The 21,275-nt window shown below is 41.4% G+C and overlaps 1 protein-coding gene across 4 annotated transcripts in view; it reads right to left on the minus strand.

Annotated features, from left to right (window-relative positions):
- Positions 1 to 17,065, minus strand: part of LOC123769473 (cardioacceleratory peptide receptor) — a 46,767-nt gene extending 29,702 nt beyond the window's left edge. For 2 of the 4 annotated variants that reach the window (XM_045760776.2, XM_069335292.1), the window contains exon 1: positions 16,864 to 17,061. In XM_045760776.2, the coding sequence (XP_045616732.1) occupies positions 16,864 to 16,975 (112 nt within the window). In that variant the 5' untranslated portion in view covers positions 16,976 to 17,061. Of the gene's footprint in view, positions 1 to 16,863 lie in introns of all 4 variants that reach the window. The other 2 variants (XM_069335226.1, XM_069335191.1) reach the window with 2 other exon arrangements.
- Positions 17,066 to 21,275: the final 4,210 nt, after the last annotated feature.

Raw genomic sequence — 21,275 nt, forward strand, 5'->3', positions numbered from 1 at the left:
TGATGTGGCATTACATTTGAGTGAGGTGGGAAGGATGATGTGGCATTAGAGGATATTAATAGGGTATTAAAAGTATCAACACAAGACAGAACACGAAACAATGGATATTGAATAGAAGTGTTTGTAGAAAGCCTATTGGTCCATATTTCTTGATGCTTCTATATTGGAGCGGAGTCTTGAGGTGGGTAGAATATAGTTGTGCAATAATTGGCTGTTGATTGCTGGTGTTGACTTCTTGATGTGTAGTGCCTCGCAAACGTCAAGCCGCCTGCTATCGCTGTATCTATCGATGATTTCTGTGTTGTTTACTAGGATTTCTCTGGCGATGGTTTGGTTATGGGAAGAGATTATATGTTCCTTAATGGAGCCCTGTTGTTTATGCATCGTTAAACGCCTAGAAAGAGATGTTGTTGTCTTGCCTATATACTGGGTTTTTTGGAGCTTACAGTCCCCAAGTGGGCATTTGAAGGCATAGACGACGTTAGTCTCTTTTAAAGCGTTCTGTTTCGTGTCTGGAGAGTTTCTCATGAGTAGGCTGGCCGTTTTTCTGGTTTTATAGTAAATCGTCAGTTGTATCCTCTGATTTTTGTCTGTAGGGATAACGTTTCTATTAACAATATCTTTCAGGACCCTTTCCTCTGTTTTATGAGCTGTGGAAAAGAAGTTCCTGTAAAATAGTCTAATAGGGGGTATAGGTGTTGTGTTAGTTGTCTCTTCAGAGGTTGCATGGCTTTTCACTTTCCTTCTTATGATGTCTTCGATGAAACCATTGGAGAAGCCGTTATTGACTAGAACCTGCCTTACCCTACAGAGTTCTTCGTCAACTTGCTTCCATTCTGAGCTGTGGCTGAGAGCACGGTCGACGTATGCGTTAACAACACTCCTCTTGTACCTGTCAGGGCAGTCGCTGTTGGCATTTAGGCACATTCCTATGTTTGTTTCCTTTGTGTAGACTGCAGTGTGGAAACCTCCGCCCTTTTCCATGACTGTTACATCTAGAAAAGGCAGCTTCCCATCCTTTTCCGTCTCGTAAGTGAAACGCAGCACGGAACTCTGCTCAAATGCCTCCTTCAGCTCCTGCAGATGTCTGACATCAGGTACCTGTGTAAAAATGTCGTCAACATACCTGCAGTATATGGCCGGTTTCAAGTTCATGTCGACTAAGACTTTTTGCTCGATGGTACCCATGTAGAAGTTTGCAAACAGGACACCTAGGGGAGAACCCATAGCGACCCCATCTACTTGCTTATACATATGCCCATCCGGGCTCAAGAAGGGTGCCTCTTTAGTACAAGCTTGGAGTAGTTTCCTCAGAATACTTTCTGGCATGTCAAGAGGAGTACAGGCTGGATCACGATACACTCTGTCGGCTATCATTCCGATTGTCTCGTCCACAGGTACGTTGGTAAACAGCGATTCTACGTCCAACGAGGCTCTTATCCCTGTGGCCCGTGCGCCCCGCAGTAAGTCCACAAATTCCTTTGGAGACTTCAGGCTGAAGGCGCAAGGAACATAAGGAGTCAGCAGGCCGTTGAGTCGCTTTGCCAATCTGTACGTGGGTGTGGGTATCTGGCTAATGATTGGCCGAAGTGGGTTTCCAGGCTTGTTCGTCTTGACATTTCCATACGCATATCCAGGTTTATATTCCCCAATGATCAGGGATAAGAGCCACAGGGATAAGAGCCTCGTTGGACGTAGAATCGCTGTTTACCAACGTACCTGTGGACGAGACAATCGGAATGATAGCCGACAGAGTGTATCGTGATCCAGCCTGTACTCCTCTTGACATGCCAGAAAGTATTCTGAGGAAACTACTCCAAGCTTGTACTAAAGAGGCACCCTTCTTGAGCCCGGATGGGCATATGTATAAGCAAGTAGATGGGGTCGCTATGGGTTCTCCCCTAGGTGTCCTGTTTGCAAACTTCTACATGGGTACCATCGAGCAAAAAGTCTTAGTCGACATGAACTTGAAACCGGCCATATACTGCAGGTATGTTGACGACATTTTTACACAGGTACCTGATGTCAGACATCTGCAGGAGCTGAAGGAGGCATTTGAGCAGAGTTCCGTGCTGCGTTTCACTTACGAGACGGAAAAGGATGGGAAGCTGCCTTTTCTAGATGTAACAGTCATGGAAAAGGGCGGAGGTTTCCACACTGCAGTCTACACAAAGGAAACAAACATAGGAATGTGCCTAAATGCCAACAGCGACTGCCCTGACAGGTACAAGAGGAGTGTTGTTAACGCATACGTCGACCGTGCTCTCAGCCACAGCTCAGAATGGAAGCAAGTTGACGAAGAACTCTGTAGGGTAAGGCAGGTTCTAGTCAATAACGGCTTCTCCAATGGTTTCATCGAAGACATCATAAGAAGGAAAGTGAAAAGCCATGCAACCTCTGAAGAGACAACTAACACAACACCTATACCCCCTATTAGACTATTTTACAGGAACTTCTTTTCCACAGCTCATAAAACAGAGGAAAGGGTCCTGAAAGATATTGTTAATAGAAACGTTATCCCTACAGACAAAAATCAGAGGATACAACTGACGATTTACTATAAAACCAGAAAAACGGCCAGCCTACTCATGAGAAACTCTCCAGACACGAAACAGAACGCTTTAAAAGAGACTAACGTCGTCTATGCCTTCAAATGCCCACTTGGGGACTGTAAGCTCCAAAAAACCCAGTATATAGGCAAGACAACAACATCTCTTTCTAGGCGTTTAACGATGCATAAACAACAGGGCTCCATTAAGGAACATATAATCTCTTCCCATAACCAAACCATCGCCAGAGAAATCCTAGTAAACAACACAGAAATCATCGATAGATACAGCGATAGCAGGCGGCTTGACGTTTGCGAGGCACTACACATCAAGAAGTCAACACCAGCAATCAACAGCCAATTATTGCACAACTATATTCTACCCACCTCAAGACTCCGCTCCAATATAGAAGCATCAAGAAATATGGACCAATAGGCTTTCTACAAACACTTCTATTCAATATCCATTGTTTCGTGTTCTGTCTTGTGTTGATACTTTTAATACCCTATTAATATCCTCTAATGCCACATCATCCTTCCCACCTCACTCAAATGTAATGCCACATCACCCTTCCCACCTCACTCAAAAGTAGATATAAAATCAGGGAAATGCAAGTTCTAATCAGTTGTGTATTTGTGAAGTCTTTGAAAATGTAATAAGTTTTACGAAACGCGCCCGTGTCGCGTCAGACTAGAAATAAAAATGAATTTTGGAGAAGTGATTTTTGATTTACCTCCAACAGTGAAGCATAATGTACGAAAGATTGAGAAAATTCGTGTTAGAATTATTAATCTTACTTTTTCGGTCATATTTAATAAAATATGTCTACAGGAAAGACTGCTACCAAAATATACTAATATATATATATATATATATATATATATATATGATAGAATATAATTGCATATTCCGTGTTAATTATTGTCCTGTTTAGGGCTTCTATCCTCTCACTAGTGCTCTTGCATCTTGGTATAATTGGAAGAGGAGTTCTCCAATTGTCACATTAGTTCGAGGTTGACTAAAATAACAATTAACTGTTGAATGTTTTACACTAGTTATAAATTTACTCAACGTTTCGAACCTAAAAGGTTCATTCTCAAGTGAGGAGACAATTGACTGATAGATAAAGATTAAGGCATCCAAGAGGTGGCACGGGCTTGAATAGCCCGTAACCTGAGACAGGAGTTGTTGTTGTTGTTTAAGATTCAGCTACTGGAACAAAAAGTTCCAAGTAGCACGTAATACGGAGGTCACTGTCTTATATTCACAGACATTCTTTATGGTGAGCCCGTAGTGGACTTACCTGGCACAGGAGGCGGGGCTGAGTTACGTTCGGAGGCACATAAAAGCCAATACTTCACTATCTCCCGGAATAGGAAGCAACCAACGACCTTAGAAGAGCTTTAAGAGTCCCCAAATCTTGCAGTAACCGCCCTGAAGCCATCAACACTGCCACTCTTCTGGTTAGAAAAGGTGTCCATCAGCTGGACACCCTCATAAATACTGTCAAGCAGTATCCTCCCCCGCGATAGCAGCCTGACGATTAAATCCGACCTCAGTACTCAGTATACATTGACTCTAAACAAAAAATCTACCATTTACAGGTAGATCTTGTGCCACCTCTTGGGTGGCTTAATCTTCGTCAATCAGGTATAGTGGGCAGGGCGTTTTGGGCATCGTTGGCATCTTAGCGTTCCGGTCTTGTTCTCACTCTCATGGTGGGTAGAGTGAACAGTTCCGTTATTTGAGTATCTATGGTGAGTTGTTCGACTTTTATGTGAACGGGTTCGAGAATTTGTAATCTTTTTACATCTTGAGCTTCGTGTATTATGCAAGTATTTTGATTCAATATTTCTCTTGTTAGGGTGCTGTCATGGGCTTGTCTCATGTGATTCCTGGGGGCACCGGATTGAAGATGACCGGTCAAACGCCTCGTCAGCTTGCTCGACGTCATACCTATGTACTTAGATTGAGGGCTACATCCTTCGTGAGGGCAGGTGTACATATTTATTTAAGTCCCGGTAGTACTGTCGGGTTCGTTCTCGACGCACATTAGAGAATTCCGGGTTCGAGTCCCGAGTGAGACAGAAATGTTAGGTACATTTCCTCTCGCCTAATACCCCTGTTTACCTAGTAGTAAGTAGTTACTCAGGAGTTAGTCAGCTTGTTGTGGGTTGTATCCTGGACGAAGTCAGTAGTTCGTCCGCTTGGGGGGAAGGGGGGAGGGGGTGGAACCTTGATAATAGCCTAACATGTACGACAACACTCTGGCTTCCTGTCCCCCCCCGACACAATGAATTATTATTATATATATACCACGTTCGACTGCAGTAAATGGTTCCCAGTTGGCTTGGTGCTGCTTTTAACGAGGAGGTCGGCGGTCTTCTGTGTTTTATAATACGTGATCTTTCGTTAACAGTTGTGCCCTTTACTCCTTCACGGATTATTTCTCTCATTATTCTCTCCTCTTTTTATATTCACTGTGTATGGTAGATTTGTGATATACTTTTATTGGGAGGTGTTGTAGTTTCTGTTCTTGGTTCAGGATTGTACCATCGGTCCAAGTGTCGTCTTATGGGAGTGTTTATCTCATGGTTACTATAGCCATTGTTCACCAATACTTGTGTTATCCCTTCAGACTCCCTACTCACCTTGTTCTATTCCCAACAGTGGGTACTAGTTAAAGGGATAGGAGCTCTAAACAAGAAAATAATCAACACGGAATATGCAGTCATTTTCACTGAAATATGTTTATATGAAAACCTGCTGTAGTATACACCAATAAATATATATATGTCTTTGTCTCTGTCTGTCTGTCTGTCTGTCTGTCTGTCTGTCTGTCTGTCTGTCTGTCTGTCTGTCTGTCTGTCTGTCTGTCTGTCTCTCTCTCTCTCTCTCTCTCTCTCTCTCTCTCTCTCTCTCTCGCTCTATATATATATATATATATATATATATATATATATATATATATATATATATATATATATATATATATATATATATATATATATATATATATAAATATATATATATATATTTATACACACTAGATGGGGTACGCAGAATGACGTCGCCGCTTTATTCGAAAAAACTCTGCATTAAAAAGCAATTACCAACAAAAAATACTGTGAGTGTTTTTCACCGGTCAGACCCACTGACAAGGCTTCTCATCAACGCTAAATTGTTGAACTATGTTTAGTCTGTGTATTTTTTGTCAAATTTCAGAGTGCTTTAGAAAGTTTGACCTGGGTGTTGCTATAAGATGTGGGAAGGTTGTAAACTACTTAATTGAGCTATTTGTACACGCTACGATGTGTGTGTGTGTGTGTGTGTGTGTGTGTGTGTGTGTGTGTGTGTGTGTGTGTGTGTGTGTGTGTGTGTGTGTGTGTGTGTGTGTGTGTGTGTACTTACCTAGGTGTCTGATCTAGATATGCTTGCAGGGTTGAGCTAGGCTCCTGGCCCCCCCCCACTTCTGAGTGTTCTTAGGTTAATGTAATGTCTCATTTCTAATGCTTTTATCGTATTTACATTTACAATTTTAATGGAATTATTTTAAACGATTTCGGAATCTATTGCATTTGTTGACAGCTCTAACACAGGAAAAGTTCTTCCTGGTGTCTCTATGATTCATTTGCGTTTCCAATTTCAATCTATGATCCCTCGTTCTGCTGTTTCTAGCATTGAACTATGCTGCTTACTTGTCCATTTTCCGTTGAATCTTATATGTCGTTATCATGTCCCCCCTATCTCACCTTTCCTGCAGTGTGGTAAGATTCCGTTCTCTCAGTCTTGCGTTCTCTTTTATTCTCCTCACAGCTCAATCCCTTCAGATCCAAAGCGAGTCTCGTTGCATATCTTTGGACCTTTTGTCCAAATCATGGTCTATTCTCAAGTAAATGATCCATGTTGGGGACGCAAATTCCGGAGTGGGTCTCACCTTTGCTGTATTTAGGGCCGGGAAAGTCCCTTTGTCCAAGTTTCTGAAGGATACACTGATGTTGGCCAGTACGCACCTGGTATTATTATGCTAATGTGAGATTCTGGCATCAGATTTGGGGTTATGTATGCTACCAGGTCGCTCTCCTTTTCTGATAGAAGAATTTGTCTTAGCTTCATCCTGTACTGCTCTACTGACCTTGGCACTCTTGTCCCAATTCTTCTACGTTTGCATTTGGCTGGGTTAAATTCTAGCAAACCATTTTCAGACCACTCTGGAGTGTGTTCAATCCGTTTGCAATGCCTCACAGTGTAACCCCGATCTGTCTCTTTTTATTAGTCTTGCATGTGTGTGTGTGTGTGTGTGTGTGTGTGTGTGTGTGTGTGTGTGTGTGTGTGTGTGTGTGTGTGTGTGTGTGTGTGTGTGTGTGTGTGTGTGTGTATGTGTGTGTGTGTGTGTGTGTGTGTGTGTGTGTCTGTGTGTGTGTGTGTCTGTGTGTGTGTGTGTGTGTGTACATGTATACTCACCTAGTTGTGCTAGCGGGGGTTGAGCTTTGGCTCTTTGGTAAAGCCTCTCAGCTGTCAACCTTTGTGTGTGTGAGAAAGAGAGAGAGAGTGTGAGAAAGCGAGGGTGAGAGAGAGAGAGAGAGAGAGAGAGAGAGAGAGAGAGAGAGAGAGAGAGAGAGAGAGAGAGAGAGAGAGAGAGAGAGAGAGAGAGAGAGAGAGAGAGAGAGAGAGAGAGAGAGAGAGTTCATATAGAAATATTAACAGTAGTCCTCTATCTCTCGCTCTGTTGACAACAACGGGTCTCTTCTATAGATCTATCCAGGATGCAAATTCAGTCGCAAAATGACTGGAGTTCAAATAAAGATGCGTGAACGTGTTCACCACAAGAGATGTCAGATGTGGTCGAGACTTCTGGACGTCATCACTGCATCACATCATCACAGGCCAGATGTCACCAGGTCGAAGTCACCCTCACGGATACAGCAAGCCCCCCAAGTCATAAACAATATAAGTCCTTCTCTACGCAAATAGTTGCAGAGTTGGAAACCATTAAGATTGCACGAAGTTGTGTGGAATCTAATTTTTGTGCAATCTCTATCAACACAAGTCACGGGAATAGCTTTAGAGTTGATTTTAGAGATGATAGTTGCTTCAAAGTTAGCAAGCAAGTAGGTCACACAGAAGGTCACAGAGAAGGTCACAAAGGTCACACAGAAGGTCACAGAGAAGGTCACAAAGGTCACAGAGAAGGTCACACAGAAGGTCACACAGACGGTCACTGAGAAGGTCACACAGAAGGTCACAGAGAAGGTCACACAGAAGGTCACTGAGAAGGTCACAGAGAAGGTCACACAGAAGGTCACTTAGAAGGTCACACAGAAGGTCACTGAGAAGGTCACTGAGGTCACACAGGTCACACAGAAGGTCACACAGAAGGTCACAGAGAAGGTCACAAAGGTCACAGAGAAGGTCACAGAGAAGGTCACACAGAAGGTCACTGAGAAGGTCACTGAGAAGGTCACACAGAAGGTCACTGAGAAGGTCACACAGAAGGTCACTGAGAAGGTCACTGAGAAGGTCACACAGGTCACAGAGAAGGTCACACAGAAGGTCACTGAGAAGGTCACTGAGAAGGTCACACAGAAGGTCACTGAGAAGGTCACACAGAAGGTCACTGAGAAGGTCACACAGAAGGTCACTGAGAAGGTCACTGAGAAGGTCACACAGAAGGTCACTGAGGTCACTGAGAAGGTCACATAGGTCACAGAGAAGGTCACTGAGGTCACAGATAAGGTCACTGAGAAGGTCACTGAGGTCACAGATAAGGTCACTGAGAAGGTCACTGAGGTCACAGATAAGGTCACTGAGAAGGTCACAGATAAGGTCACTGAGAAGGCCACAGATAAGGTCACTGAGAAGGTCACACAGGTCACAGAGAAGGTCACAGATAAGGTCACTGAGAGGGTCCCAGATAAGGTCACTGAGAAGGTCACACAGGTCACAGAGAAGGTCATACAGGTCACAGAGAAGGTCTCTGAGAAGGTCACACAGGTCACTGAGAAGGTCACTGAGAAGGTCACACAGGTCACAGAGAAGGTCACACAGATCACAGAAAAGGTCACTGAGAAGGTCACTGAGAAGGTTACTGAGAAGGTCACAGAGAAGGTCACACAGAAGATCACACAGAAGATCACAGAGAAGGTCACAGAGAAGATCACAGAGAAGGTCACACAGATCACAGAGAAGATCACAAAGAAGATCACAGAGAAGATCACACAGAAGATCACACGGAAGATCACAGAGAAGGTCTCTGAGAAGGTCACTGAGAAGGTCACAGAGAAGGTCACACAGAAGATCACAGAGAAGGTCTCTGAGGTCACAGAGAAAGTCACACAGAAGATCACACAGAAGATCATACAGAAGATCACTCAGAAGATCACACAGAAGATCACACAGAAGATCTCACAGAAGATCACACAGAAGATCACAGAGAAGGTCTCTGAGGTCACAGAGAAAGTCACACAGAAGATCACACAGAAGATCATACAGAAGATCACTCAGAAGATCACACAGAAGATCACACAGAAGATCTCACAGAAGATCACACAGAAGATCATACAGAAGATCACTCAGAAGATCACACAGAAGATCACACAGAAGATCACACAGAAGATCACACAGAAGATCTCACAGAAGATCATACAGAAGATCACTCAGAAGATCACACAGAAGATCACACAGAAGATCTCACAGAAGATCACACAGAAGATCACACAGAAGATCTCACAGAAGATCACACAGAAGATAACACAGAAGATCACTCAGACGATCACACAGAAGATCACACAGAAGATCACACAGAAGATCTCACAGAAGATCACACAGAAGATCACACAGAAGATAACACAGATCACTCAGAAGATCACACAGAAGATCACACTGAAGATCACACAGAAGATCACACAGAAGATCACTCAGAAGATCACAGAAAAGATCACAGAGAAGATCACACAGAAGATCACACAGAAGATCACACTGAAGATCACACAGAAGATCACACAGAAGATCACACAGAAGATCACACAGAAGATCACACTGAAGATCACACAGAAGATCACACAGAAGATCACACAGAAGATCACACAGAAGATCACACAGAAGATCACACAGAAGATAACACAGAAGATCACACAGAAGATCACACAGAAGATCTCACAGAAGATCACACAGAAGATCACACAGAAGATAACACAGAAGATCACTCAGAAGATCACACAGAAGATCACACTGAAGATCACACAGAAGATCACACAGAAGATCACTCAGAAGATCACAGAAAAGATCACAGAGAAGATCACACAGAAGATCACACAGAAGATCACACAGAAGATCACACAGAAGATCACACAGAAGATCACACTGAAGATCACACAGAAGATCACACAGAAGATCACACAGAAGATCACACAGAAGATCACACAGAAGATCACACAGAAGATCACACAGAAGATCACACAGAAGATCACACAGAAGAAGAGTAGGTGGAATAACTCTGTATATAGAAAATATACACGTATTAATCCCAGACTTAGTTGCTGTATAAGTTTTATAGTTCTCAATTACTTCAATTTATAGTTCAGTACGAATGGCAATTATTCGTATCTCATCACCTGCTCAAGCAGCGCTCGGCCAAGTCTTAAACAAAAAACGAAAAAGTCGGACGAAGTCTTAAACAAAAAACGAAAAACGGTATTTTCCGGAATACAGAAATAATCTTAGCGCTTATTAGCACAGTAACTCGTTATATTTCTACGAGATTTTCAGATAAACATAGTTGACTTAAAGTCTGTGTTCTCCTCTTCTCCGTAAGACTCATTTTCTGTACCAGCAGCTGTTTCCTGTTTCTTTTTTCCTTAAGCACAGATGTGAAGCCAAAATTGCCTTTCTTCTTCACTTTTGCAACAGCTGCCAACTGGCGCATACTGACAGAAGGATACACACGCAGGCACGCACGCACGCCCGCACTCACACATAGAAAAGAAAGCGGATTGCAAGAGCTAGATCTCAATCCTGCAGGTACAAATAGGGGAGTTCAAATAGGTGAGTACACACACACACACACACACACACACACACACACACACACACACACACACACACACACACACACACACACACACACACACACACACACACACACCTGCAAACCGACGGACATCGCAAACTCCGACTTAAGACCTGTCGGAAATAATAGTCAGATTTTCAAGAGGTAAATCCCATGGTGTGGTGTTGAGGCGAGAGCCGCGGGCTGGATACGCCTATCTTTGCTTCTATTGCATGAAGCTACAACACTGCCTGACTGTTGTTGCATTTGGGTCATACAGTGGTGTGACTGACCTACGATGGGGGGAGAGAGAGAGAGAGAGAGAGAGAGAGAGAGAGAGAGAGAGAGAGAGAGAGAGAGAGAGAGAGAGAGAGAGAGAGAGAGAGAGAGAGAGAGAGAGAGAGAGAGAGAGCAGGTCCAAGAGCTTGACCGTAACCTGAGAGAAGATCTTAGCAACCAGTTTGTACAATACTTAACAAACTCTCACCACATATCCTCTGCAGCTCTTCATCAAGAGTGTGTGTGTTCACATTAAAATATATTTATATAATTTCTGCTCAAAGCTGCTCCACTTCAACCTCCAGCGAGAGTGTGTTGAATGAGTGTGTGTACAGACAGCCACTCTCGCACACCCACATACACACTGAAAATACATAAATTCTCCACCGAATTCAAGCCAGAGAGTCAACCATGAAAATAGAATATTACTGAAGGCTATAAAGTTTCCAAACTGAAAGGAATCGATCAGTAAAAATTATCTTTAAAAAGAATAATCCAATGGCAGAACAAAACTGGAGTTGGAGAGATGGAGAAAAAATGCCACAAATCTGAATTTCTCATATGAAGACAGGAAGGAAGCAAAGAAATCAGGGAATGAAGGTATGAAAGAAATCTAGGAAACCACGAAATGCCAAAAAACAGTGAGTAAAAAGCAGCAAGCCAGGTAACAGAGAAGAACAGAGTATAACAGGGAGGCTGGCCAGGTCGGCCAGACAGCCCACCACACGCAGAGACTTGATCACCACTCACCCATTACCCCTATCAACACTGCACACGGAACAACTGCATCCACTACACCCACCCTTCTTCAAAGCCGAAGCTGCCCTGCAGATATGACTATAACTCAACTCATTTACGCGAGTGCAGATGACATGACGAATAAAGAGGAAGAGTTACAAGAAACACTGTCGAAAACACTGACAGAAGTAGTTCATCTATGCCTCACTTCCCCTCCATCTGCATCCTTCCCTCTTCAAATACTATGGCCGCTTCAATTTAGTGCACAACGTTGTTTATTTGACGTAATAATATCATCTTAGAACTCGTAGAGCACTTGCGTGTGGCTGGTGAAGCTGCAATAGTGGCCAAAGAGTAGAGGACAGACATATTCCATTCTCTAGGTGTCACATAAGCCTTCTGACGCTAGTCAACCACTTTAACTCTCACCGTTGTCCTTATTTTATTTACACAATTACCTCTACTTCCCCTACAAGTTTCTCTAAACAATGATAGAATTACAAATTTTTCTTTACAAACTCTTTAACTTGCAAACTCATTTTTTTTAAACTGAAGCAAACAATCTCGCTCAAGAAACTTTACCATACGTAAGCTCCCTCAGAAGCACTTTATTATAAAACTATTAATAAAGATTTAGAAAGAAAAGTTTTCAAGACATTTTAGGAAAACAGCTAAAAATGTTGTGCTTGACGAAGCCTGTTGAGCAAGAAACCTCTTGTGGTGCCTTGCTAAGGTGCCTTTTTTTTTTTTTAAACTAAGACTAGGGTTCATAAGGGCTGTCAAATGGCGTACATAGTGAAAATGCAAGCAAGAGCTGTTATCCTACCTCAGCTCATCTGAAGCTTGCTCCTAGAAACTCATTTATTTCATGATAATGTACTTGGAAACTATCACAAAGGGGACTATCATAAAGGAACCTGGTGAAACTGCAAGCAAGAGTTGTAATACTTACTCAGCTAAGTCGACACCTACTTCTAGAGGCCAATTTATTTCATGAACCTTTTATATGCATCAGAAGAAATAACCTTTATTCATTAACAACATTAGGTAACAATCATATAAGGAACAGGATGAGCCTGTAGCCAACTGTGTGCCAGAGCCTTCATGTAATCAGTTGATCTGATCTCCCGTGAATTAACCTGTTGAGCGAACAAGTTCCAGATGTGTGTCAGCCTAGGTGTGAATGCTCGCTTATGGAGTGATGTTCTTGAGAAAGGCACTTCTAGCATGAGACTGTTGATGGTTGAGAGCCAAGTGCTACGGATGGCAACTACTGGTACCTGCGACCTGTCATCTCCTACCCCAGGTAGAAATCGCTAAAAGTTGACGATTGATGATTCTTGCAGCAGTTGGCATTTCTTCCTTTCTGTATATGAAGGTTAGAGTGCAGTCATCAACATAGGATTAAGCTTCAGGAATGTGACGAAGTTGATCGTTGAAATAGACATTCCACAGCAGAGGGCCAAGCATACTACCCTGGGGAACGTTGTTTCCTAATGAGTGGCTCTCGGATTCTGCTCCATAGCTCTCTCTCTCTCTCTCTCTCTCTCTCTCTCTCTCTCTCTCTCTCTCTCTCTCTCTCTCTCTCTCTCTGTGTATTGGGAAATTAAGAGCAAATCAACACTAAAATCGAGACGGCGCGGTATGTAGCGCCTGCATTAGTAACCTCTGGTCAAGGCACCTCCACTATTGGGCGGACAGAGAGGAGATCCTGCAAAGGTATTTGCATGTAAATTATAAACTGGATATCAAGATGTGACATTAAAGACCAGCGGAGACACGAGACGTTTCCTAGATGTCAGAAACTGTTGAATTGCATCGATGACTTTAACTACCAGGAATGTCGTGTTTGACGAGGAGGAAGAAGTGCCAGAAGTGCCATTTATCATCGTTGCAGGATGAGGCCTTACAGTTAGGTGCCAGGAGAAGGACTGTTGGCATGTAACTAGCAGGAGGATGGTGTGTGTGTTATCTTGGGGAGATGATTAATGGCATAATTGGCACGTCTGATACACTGGCTCATGATATGATCTTCATGCGACATGCAGGGACAAAGCGGTAGAGGAAAGTGGGTCATAGGAGATTATTGCTTATTGTTAGCCTGGCAACGGACGAAGTTAGGTACCTAACATCCTAACTTAATCTAACATAACCAAACCTAATCTAACTCAACTTAATCTAATCTAACTTACCTTAACCCATCCTATCCAATTCTAAGCTAACCTAACAAAACCTAATTTAATCATTATTAAAATATTATTCTAATCTAACTTAACCCAACCAAACTTAACCTAATTTATCCAAACTTAACTAGACCTAGCTCAAGCTATCCTAATCTAATCTAGAATAACCTAACATAACGTAATCTATCCTAACCTCAGCTCACATAATCTATCATAAACTGAGCTAACCTGACTTTACATAATCTAATCTAATCGTCAAAGGGCTATATATACACACAAGGACCTTCCCTGCTGGACCTGAAGATCCTTCACACAATTGCCATATGTCTCTCACCAACCCATGAGTGTGAATTGAAGATGGTAACAGTGATGAAAGAAAACTGGTGAAGAATAGAGATGATGGTGACGGTTTGGAAAGGTGGTAAGAGGGGTAAGAAAGAAGGTGAAGGATAGGCAAGGCGGTGAAGGGTAGGGAAGGCGGTATAGGAAAGAGCCAAGGAACAATTTTACCTTGAAAAAACACTAGACCAAACTTCCAACAAGAATTGAGCAGTGAAGATGGTTGGTGTGTAGTGCAGATGTCGCAAAAAAACACTCACACAACCAGTCCATTACCAGAAATATCCTGAACAAAACCAAAAATAATCGACAGATATCTCGACATTAGAAGATTAGAGATTGGCGAAGCACTACACATTAAACACTCATCCAAATATGAACGGCAAGTTTTAACTCTGGTATTTCTACCATTCTTAAGACCTCAGGCAGAGTATCCAGCTCCCGGGCCCCAATTCTCATCGACTGGGTAACACGTACCTCACTTCACCTCATAATTCTTGGGGATATATATTAAAGTTTCTGCAGCTAACTTGTATTTACGGGCTATTCATGCCCGTGCCACCTCTTGGGTGGCTTAAGCTTCATCAATCATCAATCTAACTTGTATCCACTTCACCTCTGATATTCAGAAATGTTGAAAGTCTTAAAGAAAAGCATTTCTTAGCTTCAGGTCAAATTATAAAAATGAACTTTAGGAAGTTCATTTTTACAATGATTTTAATGAACAATGATAAAGTTCATTGTAAAAAGGAACTTTAAGAAGTTCATTTTTCAGTTTTCTTGTCAAGTGAACATAAAAAAATTAAGACTTGTGCAAGAATTATTGATCTAACTGTTTCTGTCATATATTATACTTCCTGTATGTCTACAAGGAAGACTTGCTACTTGTGTGGTGGGTTGTAAACCATTTTATTGTAATTATTACGGAATGTTCTGGAATGTTTTGAAATGTTCTGGAATGTTCTGAAATGTTTTGAAATGTTCTGGAATGTTTTGAAATGTTCTGGAATGTTCTGAAATGTTTTGAAATGTTCTGGAATGTTTTGAAATGTTCTGGAATGTTCTGAAATGTTTTGAAATGTTCTGGAATGTTTTGAAATGATCTGGAATGTTATAGAATGTTTTGAAATGTTCTGGAATGTTTTGAAATGTTCTGAAATGTTTTAAAATGTAGGATTCTAACTAACCAGTTGATATCTTTGATGCTTTAAATTACCATAAAATCAGAAGGGGGATCTACTTGGAAGAGCCAATGAGAGCTCATCAGGCAAAGAGTTTAACCAATGGGAGAGCACCATCAAAGGGGAGCAGGTGCGCAGGCGCAGTTCCCTGTGGCGGGAAAATAAGGACTCGCATGGCAGCCCTTGCGGAGCGAGGTTGTGCTGCCAGGAAGCTGAGAGAAGGAACTTCTTATAGTGACATTGTGTTTCTTGAGCATCCCAGAGCGTGCTGGTAGGATCACCAGAGAGGGAGGCAGGGTGGTCCTTTGGTACCAAGAGGACGACCTCTTGGTATCAAAGAGGTCGTCCTTGGGATCAAAGAGAAGTCCTCCCCGGCTTCTGCTGCAGCTGCTGCTGGTGCTGCTGCTGCTGCTGCTGCTGCTGCTACTGCTGGTGCTGCTGGTGCTGGGGAAAGGAGAAGCGAGTCCAAGACTGGAGAGCACCTGATACTGGAATTATCTATAGCGATAAAATGTCTGTCTGTCTGTCTGTCTGTCTTCTTAAAGACGGAGGCCAGACACTTTGAGAGTAGCCTCATCAAAGTTCGCAGGGTGACTGTTGGTTGTTCGGGGATGTTCACAGGCTGGTCGGATAGTCGATCTTCATGTCTTCCTTTCGCTTGAAATGGAAAAAATGATCCTAATTTCCAATATCACTAAATACCCAGACTCCATCTTTCCTAATATTCACTCGACATATTAATCTCTACATGAGCAAGTGTTAATTGGTCATATGTGCAGTGAAGATGGTTACAGTGATGAAGGGAATATGGTGAAGGGTAGGGTAGGGAATATGGTGAAGAAGGGTAGGAAAGGTGGTGAAAGGTAGTGAATATGGAGAAGGAAAAGTATGGTGATGAAGGGTAGGCAAGGTGATGAAGGGTGCAAAATATCGTGATGATGATGATGGTTTCAGGGTAGTGAATATAGTTACAGTGAGGAAGATGGTGTATAGTGAAGATGTAGCCCCCCCCCCCCCCGTCTCCTGAGCGACTCCGGGTGTCCTCTCTTGTGACTCAATAAAAAAGAACATTACCCTTAGGGGTGTGAAGTGTCCAACTGGGCCAGGTGGAGGGAACTCACCAGCCAGGTGGCGGGAACTCACCAGCCAGGTGAAGGGAACTCACCAGCAAGCGCCAGGTGGCGGGAACTCACCAGCCAGGTGGCGGGAACTCACCAGCCAGGTGAAGGGAACTCACCAGCAAGCGCCAGGTGGCGGGAACTCACCAGCCTGGTGGAGGGAACTCACCAGCCAGGTGGAGGGAACTCACCAGCCAGCGCCAGGTGGCGGGAACTCACCAGCCTGGTGGAGGGAACTCACCAGCCAGGTGAAGGGAACTCACCAGCAAGCGCCAGGTGGCGGGAACTCACCAGCCAGGTGGAGGGAACTCACCAGCCAGGTGGAGGGAACTCACCAGCCAGCGCCAGGTGGCGGGAACTCACCAGCCAGGTGGAGGGAACTCACCAGCCAGGTGGCGGGAACTCACCAGCCAGGTGGAGGGAACTCACCAGCCAGCGCCAGGTGCATGATGAAGAAGTTGGTCCTGGACTTTCTGGTCTTAGAGAGCATGAGGGCGGCGATCACAGCCACGTTCCCCACCACGATGGAGATGAAGAGCATCCACAGCACCGTGAACTGCTCCGTCTGCCGGGGAGAACACGAGAACACGCGTTAGAGAACAACATGACCTGTTCAATGGAGAACTAATTATCACTGCCTGGTGAACAATTTTGTTGTAGTTATGAAATTAAATTAAAATGTAAAAAATTAGTTGTAAATTAGCTTCAGTAAAAAAAATAAAAGAATTTATTTAAAGAAGAACAACCATAACTGATGATGGGAGAACAGATATGGTTGTAAATTAATGAGTTTAATTTATATTGCGCGAAGAGAGAAACCATTGAAAAAAATGTTGAGAAACCATTGAAACTGTTAAGAAACCACTTGATAAAGTGTTTAGAAACCACCTTGTAAAGTGAAGAGAAACTAATGAATAGAATGTTTACAAATCACTATATAAAGTGTATAGAAACCACTGGTAAAGTATATAGAAACCACTGGTAAAGTATATAGAAACCACTGGTAAAGTATATAGAAACCACTAGTAAAGTGTAAACAAAACCAATAGATAAAGTTCAGCAAAAACCACAGAGTAGAGAACAGATAACACCGCGATCTTCACAACGTCATGAACGTTTTCACCTCTTGAAGAACACCATTTAATACTCAACACAAAAGTCCTTTTTTTTTTTTTTAAAGAACACCGCGGGGGTTGAGTACCAGCAAGGTGAGCGGCTCAGAATAGAGAAAGAGAATCAGGATAAATAAATACAAGAGTCAAAACTAGAATAAAAAAAAGAGACTCTTGATAAATAAATCCTATTTATTTATCATGACTCTCCAGACAAGATCTGCCCTGTGCTTGGAGAACCTTGACAGTAGACAGGCTAAGTAGCTCACCGTGACAGACAGACTAATTGACAGAGTGACAGACTCCTTCCACCAATTCCTCGACGGTTGATGGACGCACGGTGCTTGTGGAGAGGGATGGTTGAGGGGCAGCCCCCCACTCTCATATTCTGACCATTCAAAACCAAGATTCTGCTGGATCAATAGTCAATCAGTGCAGCTTAAATAGGGGCCAGGGCCTCGTCACAGCCGTCCGCTCCACGGAGGCTCAAAAATTACTTGAAAATTTCGTTAAAAGTTTAGAATGTCGCTGGTGAGTTGACTTTAAAAGCATCAGAGACGTTAATGGAGAGAGAGAGAGAGAGAGAGAGAGAGAGAGAGAGAGAGAGAGAGAGAGAGAGAGAGAGAGAGAGAGAGAGAGAGAGAGAGAGAGAGAGAGAGAGAAAGAGAGAGAGAGAGAGAGAGAGAGAGAGAGAGAGAGAGAGAGAGAGAGAGAGAGAGAGAGAGAGAGAGAGAGAGAGAGAGAGAGAGAGAGAGAGAGAGAGAGAGAGAGAGAGAGAGAGAGAGAGAAAGAGAGAGAGAGAGAGAGAGAGAGAGAGAGAGAGAGAGAGAGAGAGAGAGAGAGAGAGAGAGAGAGAGAGAGAGAGAGAGAGAGAGAGAGAGAGAGATATTAGATCATTTGAATCCCAGGATAATGTTTAAACGAACATCCATAAATATGATATATATATATATATGTCGTACCTAGTAGCCAGAATGCACTTCTCAGCCTACTATGCAAGGCCCGATTTGCCTAATAAGCCAAATTTTCATGAATTAATATATTTTCTCTATTTTTTTCTTATGAAATGATAAAGCTACCCATTTCATTATGTATGAGGTCAATTTTTTTTAATTGGAGTTAAAATTAATACAGATATATGACCGAACCTAACCAACCCTACCTAACCTAACCTAACCTATCTTTATAGGTTAGGTTAGGTTAGGTAGCCGAAAATGTTAGGTTAGGTTAGGTTAGGTAGGTTAGGTAGTCGAAAAAAACATTAATTCATGAAAACTTGGCTTATTAGGCAAATCGGGCCTTGCATAGTAGGCTGAGAAGTGCGTTCTGGCTACTAGGTACGACATATATATATATATATATATATATATATATATATATATATATATATATATATATATATATATATATATGTCGTACCTAGTAGCCAGAACGCACTTCTCAGCCTACTATACAAGGCCCGATTTGCCTAATAAGCCAAGTTTTCATGAATTAATGTATTTTCTCTAATTTTTTTCTTATGAAATGATAAAGCTACCCATTTCATTATGTATGAGGTCAATTTTTTTTATTGGAGTTAAAATTAACATAGATATATGACCGAACCTAACCAAACCTACCTAACCTAACCTAACCTGTCTTTATAGGTTAGGTTAGGTTACGTAGCCGAAAATGTTAGGTTAGGTTAGGTTAGGTAGGTTAGGTAGTCGAAAAAACATTAATTCATGAAAACTTGGCTTATTAGGCAAATCGGGCCTTGCATAGTAGGCTGAGAAGTGAGTTCTGGCTACTAGGTACGACATATATATATATATATATATATATATATATATATATATATATATATATGTCGTACCTAGTAGCCAGAACTCACTTCTCAGCCTACTATTCAAGGCCCGATTTGCCTAATAAGCCAAGTTTTCCTGAATTAATATATTTACTATAATTTTTTTCTTATGAAATGATAAAGCAACCCTTTTCTCTGTGTATGAGGTCAATTTTTTTTTATTGGAGTTAAAATTAACGTAGATATATGACCGAACCAAACCAACCCTTCCTAACCTAACCTAACCTATATTTATAGGTAAGGTTAGGTTAGGTAGCCGAAAAAAGTTAGGTTAGGTTAGGTTAGGTAGGTTAGGTAGACGAAAGAACATTAATTCATGAAAACTTGGCTTATTAGGCAAATCGGGCCTTGAATATTAGGCTGAGAAGTGCGTTCTGGCTATTAGGTACGACATATATATATATATATATATATATGTCGTACCTAGTAGCCAGAACTCACTTTTTGGCCTACTATTCAAGGCCCGATTTGCCTAATAAGCCAAGTTTTCCTGAATTAATATATTTTTTCTAATTTTTTTGTTATGAAATGATAAAGCTACCCATTTCATTATGTATGAGGTCATTTTTTTTTATTGGAGTTAAAATTAACGTAGATATATGACCGAACCTAACCAACCCTACCTAACCTAACCTAACCTATCTTTATAGGTTAGGTTTGGTTAGGTAGCCGAAAAAGTTAGGTTAGGTTAGGTTAGGTAGTCGAAAATCAATTAATTCATCAAAACTTGGCTTATTAGGCAAATCGGGCCTTGCATAGTAGGCTGAGAAGTGCGTTCTGGCTATTAGGTACGACATATATATATATATATATATATATATATATATATATATATATATATATATATATATATATATATGTCGTACCTAGTAGCCAGAACGCACTTCTCAGCCTACTATGCAAGGCCCGATTTGCCTAATAAGCCAAGTTTTCATGAATTAATGTTTTTTCGTCTACCTAACCTACCTAACCTAACCTAACCTAGCTTTTTTTGGCTACCTAACCTAACCTTACCTATATATATAGGTTAGGTTAGGTTAGGTAGGGTTGGTTAGGTTCGGTTATATATCTACGTTAATTTTAACTCCAATAAAAAAAAATTGACCTCATACATAGTGAAAAGGGTAGCTTTATCATTTCATAAGAAAAAAATTATAGTAAATAAATTAATTAAGGAAAACTTGGCTTATTAGGCAAATCGGGCCTTGAATAGTAGGCTGAGAAGTGAGTTCTGGCTACTAGGTACGACATATATATATATATATATATATATATATATATATGTCGTACCTAGTAGCCAGAACTCACTTCTCAGCCTACTATTCAAGGCCCGATTTGCCTAATAAGCCAAGTTTTCCTGAATTAATATATTTACTATAATTTTTTTCTTATGAAATGATAAAGCAACCCTTTTCTCTATGTATGAGGTCAATTTTTTTTTATTGGAGTTAAAATTAACGTAGATATATGACCGAACTTAACCAACCCTACCTAACCTAACCTAACCTATATTTATAGGTTAGGTTAGGTTAGGTAGCCAAAAAAAGCTAGGTTAGGTTAGGTTAGGTAGGTTAGGTAGACGAAAAAACATTAATTCATGAAAACTTGGCTTATTAGGCAAATCGGGCCTTGAATAGTAGGCTGAGAAGTGCGTTCTGGCTATTAGGTACGACATATATATATATATATATATATATATATATATATATATATATATATATATGTATATATATATATATATATATATATATATATATATATATATATACATATATATATATATATATATATATATATATATATATATATATATATATATATATATATATATATATATATTTCGTTCTGGCTACTAGGTAGCCAGAACGAAAGGTAGCTTAGCT

The sequence above is a fragment of the Procambarus clarkii genome, chromosome 1, assembly GCF_040958095.1.
Source record: "Procambarus clarkii isolate CNS0578487 chromosome 1, FALCON_Pclarkii_2.0, whole genome shotgun sequence".
Classification (NCBI taxonomy): Eukaryota; Metazoa; Arthropoda; class Malacostraca; order Decapoda; family Cambaridae; genus Procambarus; species Procambarus clarkii.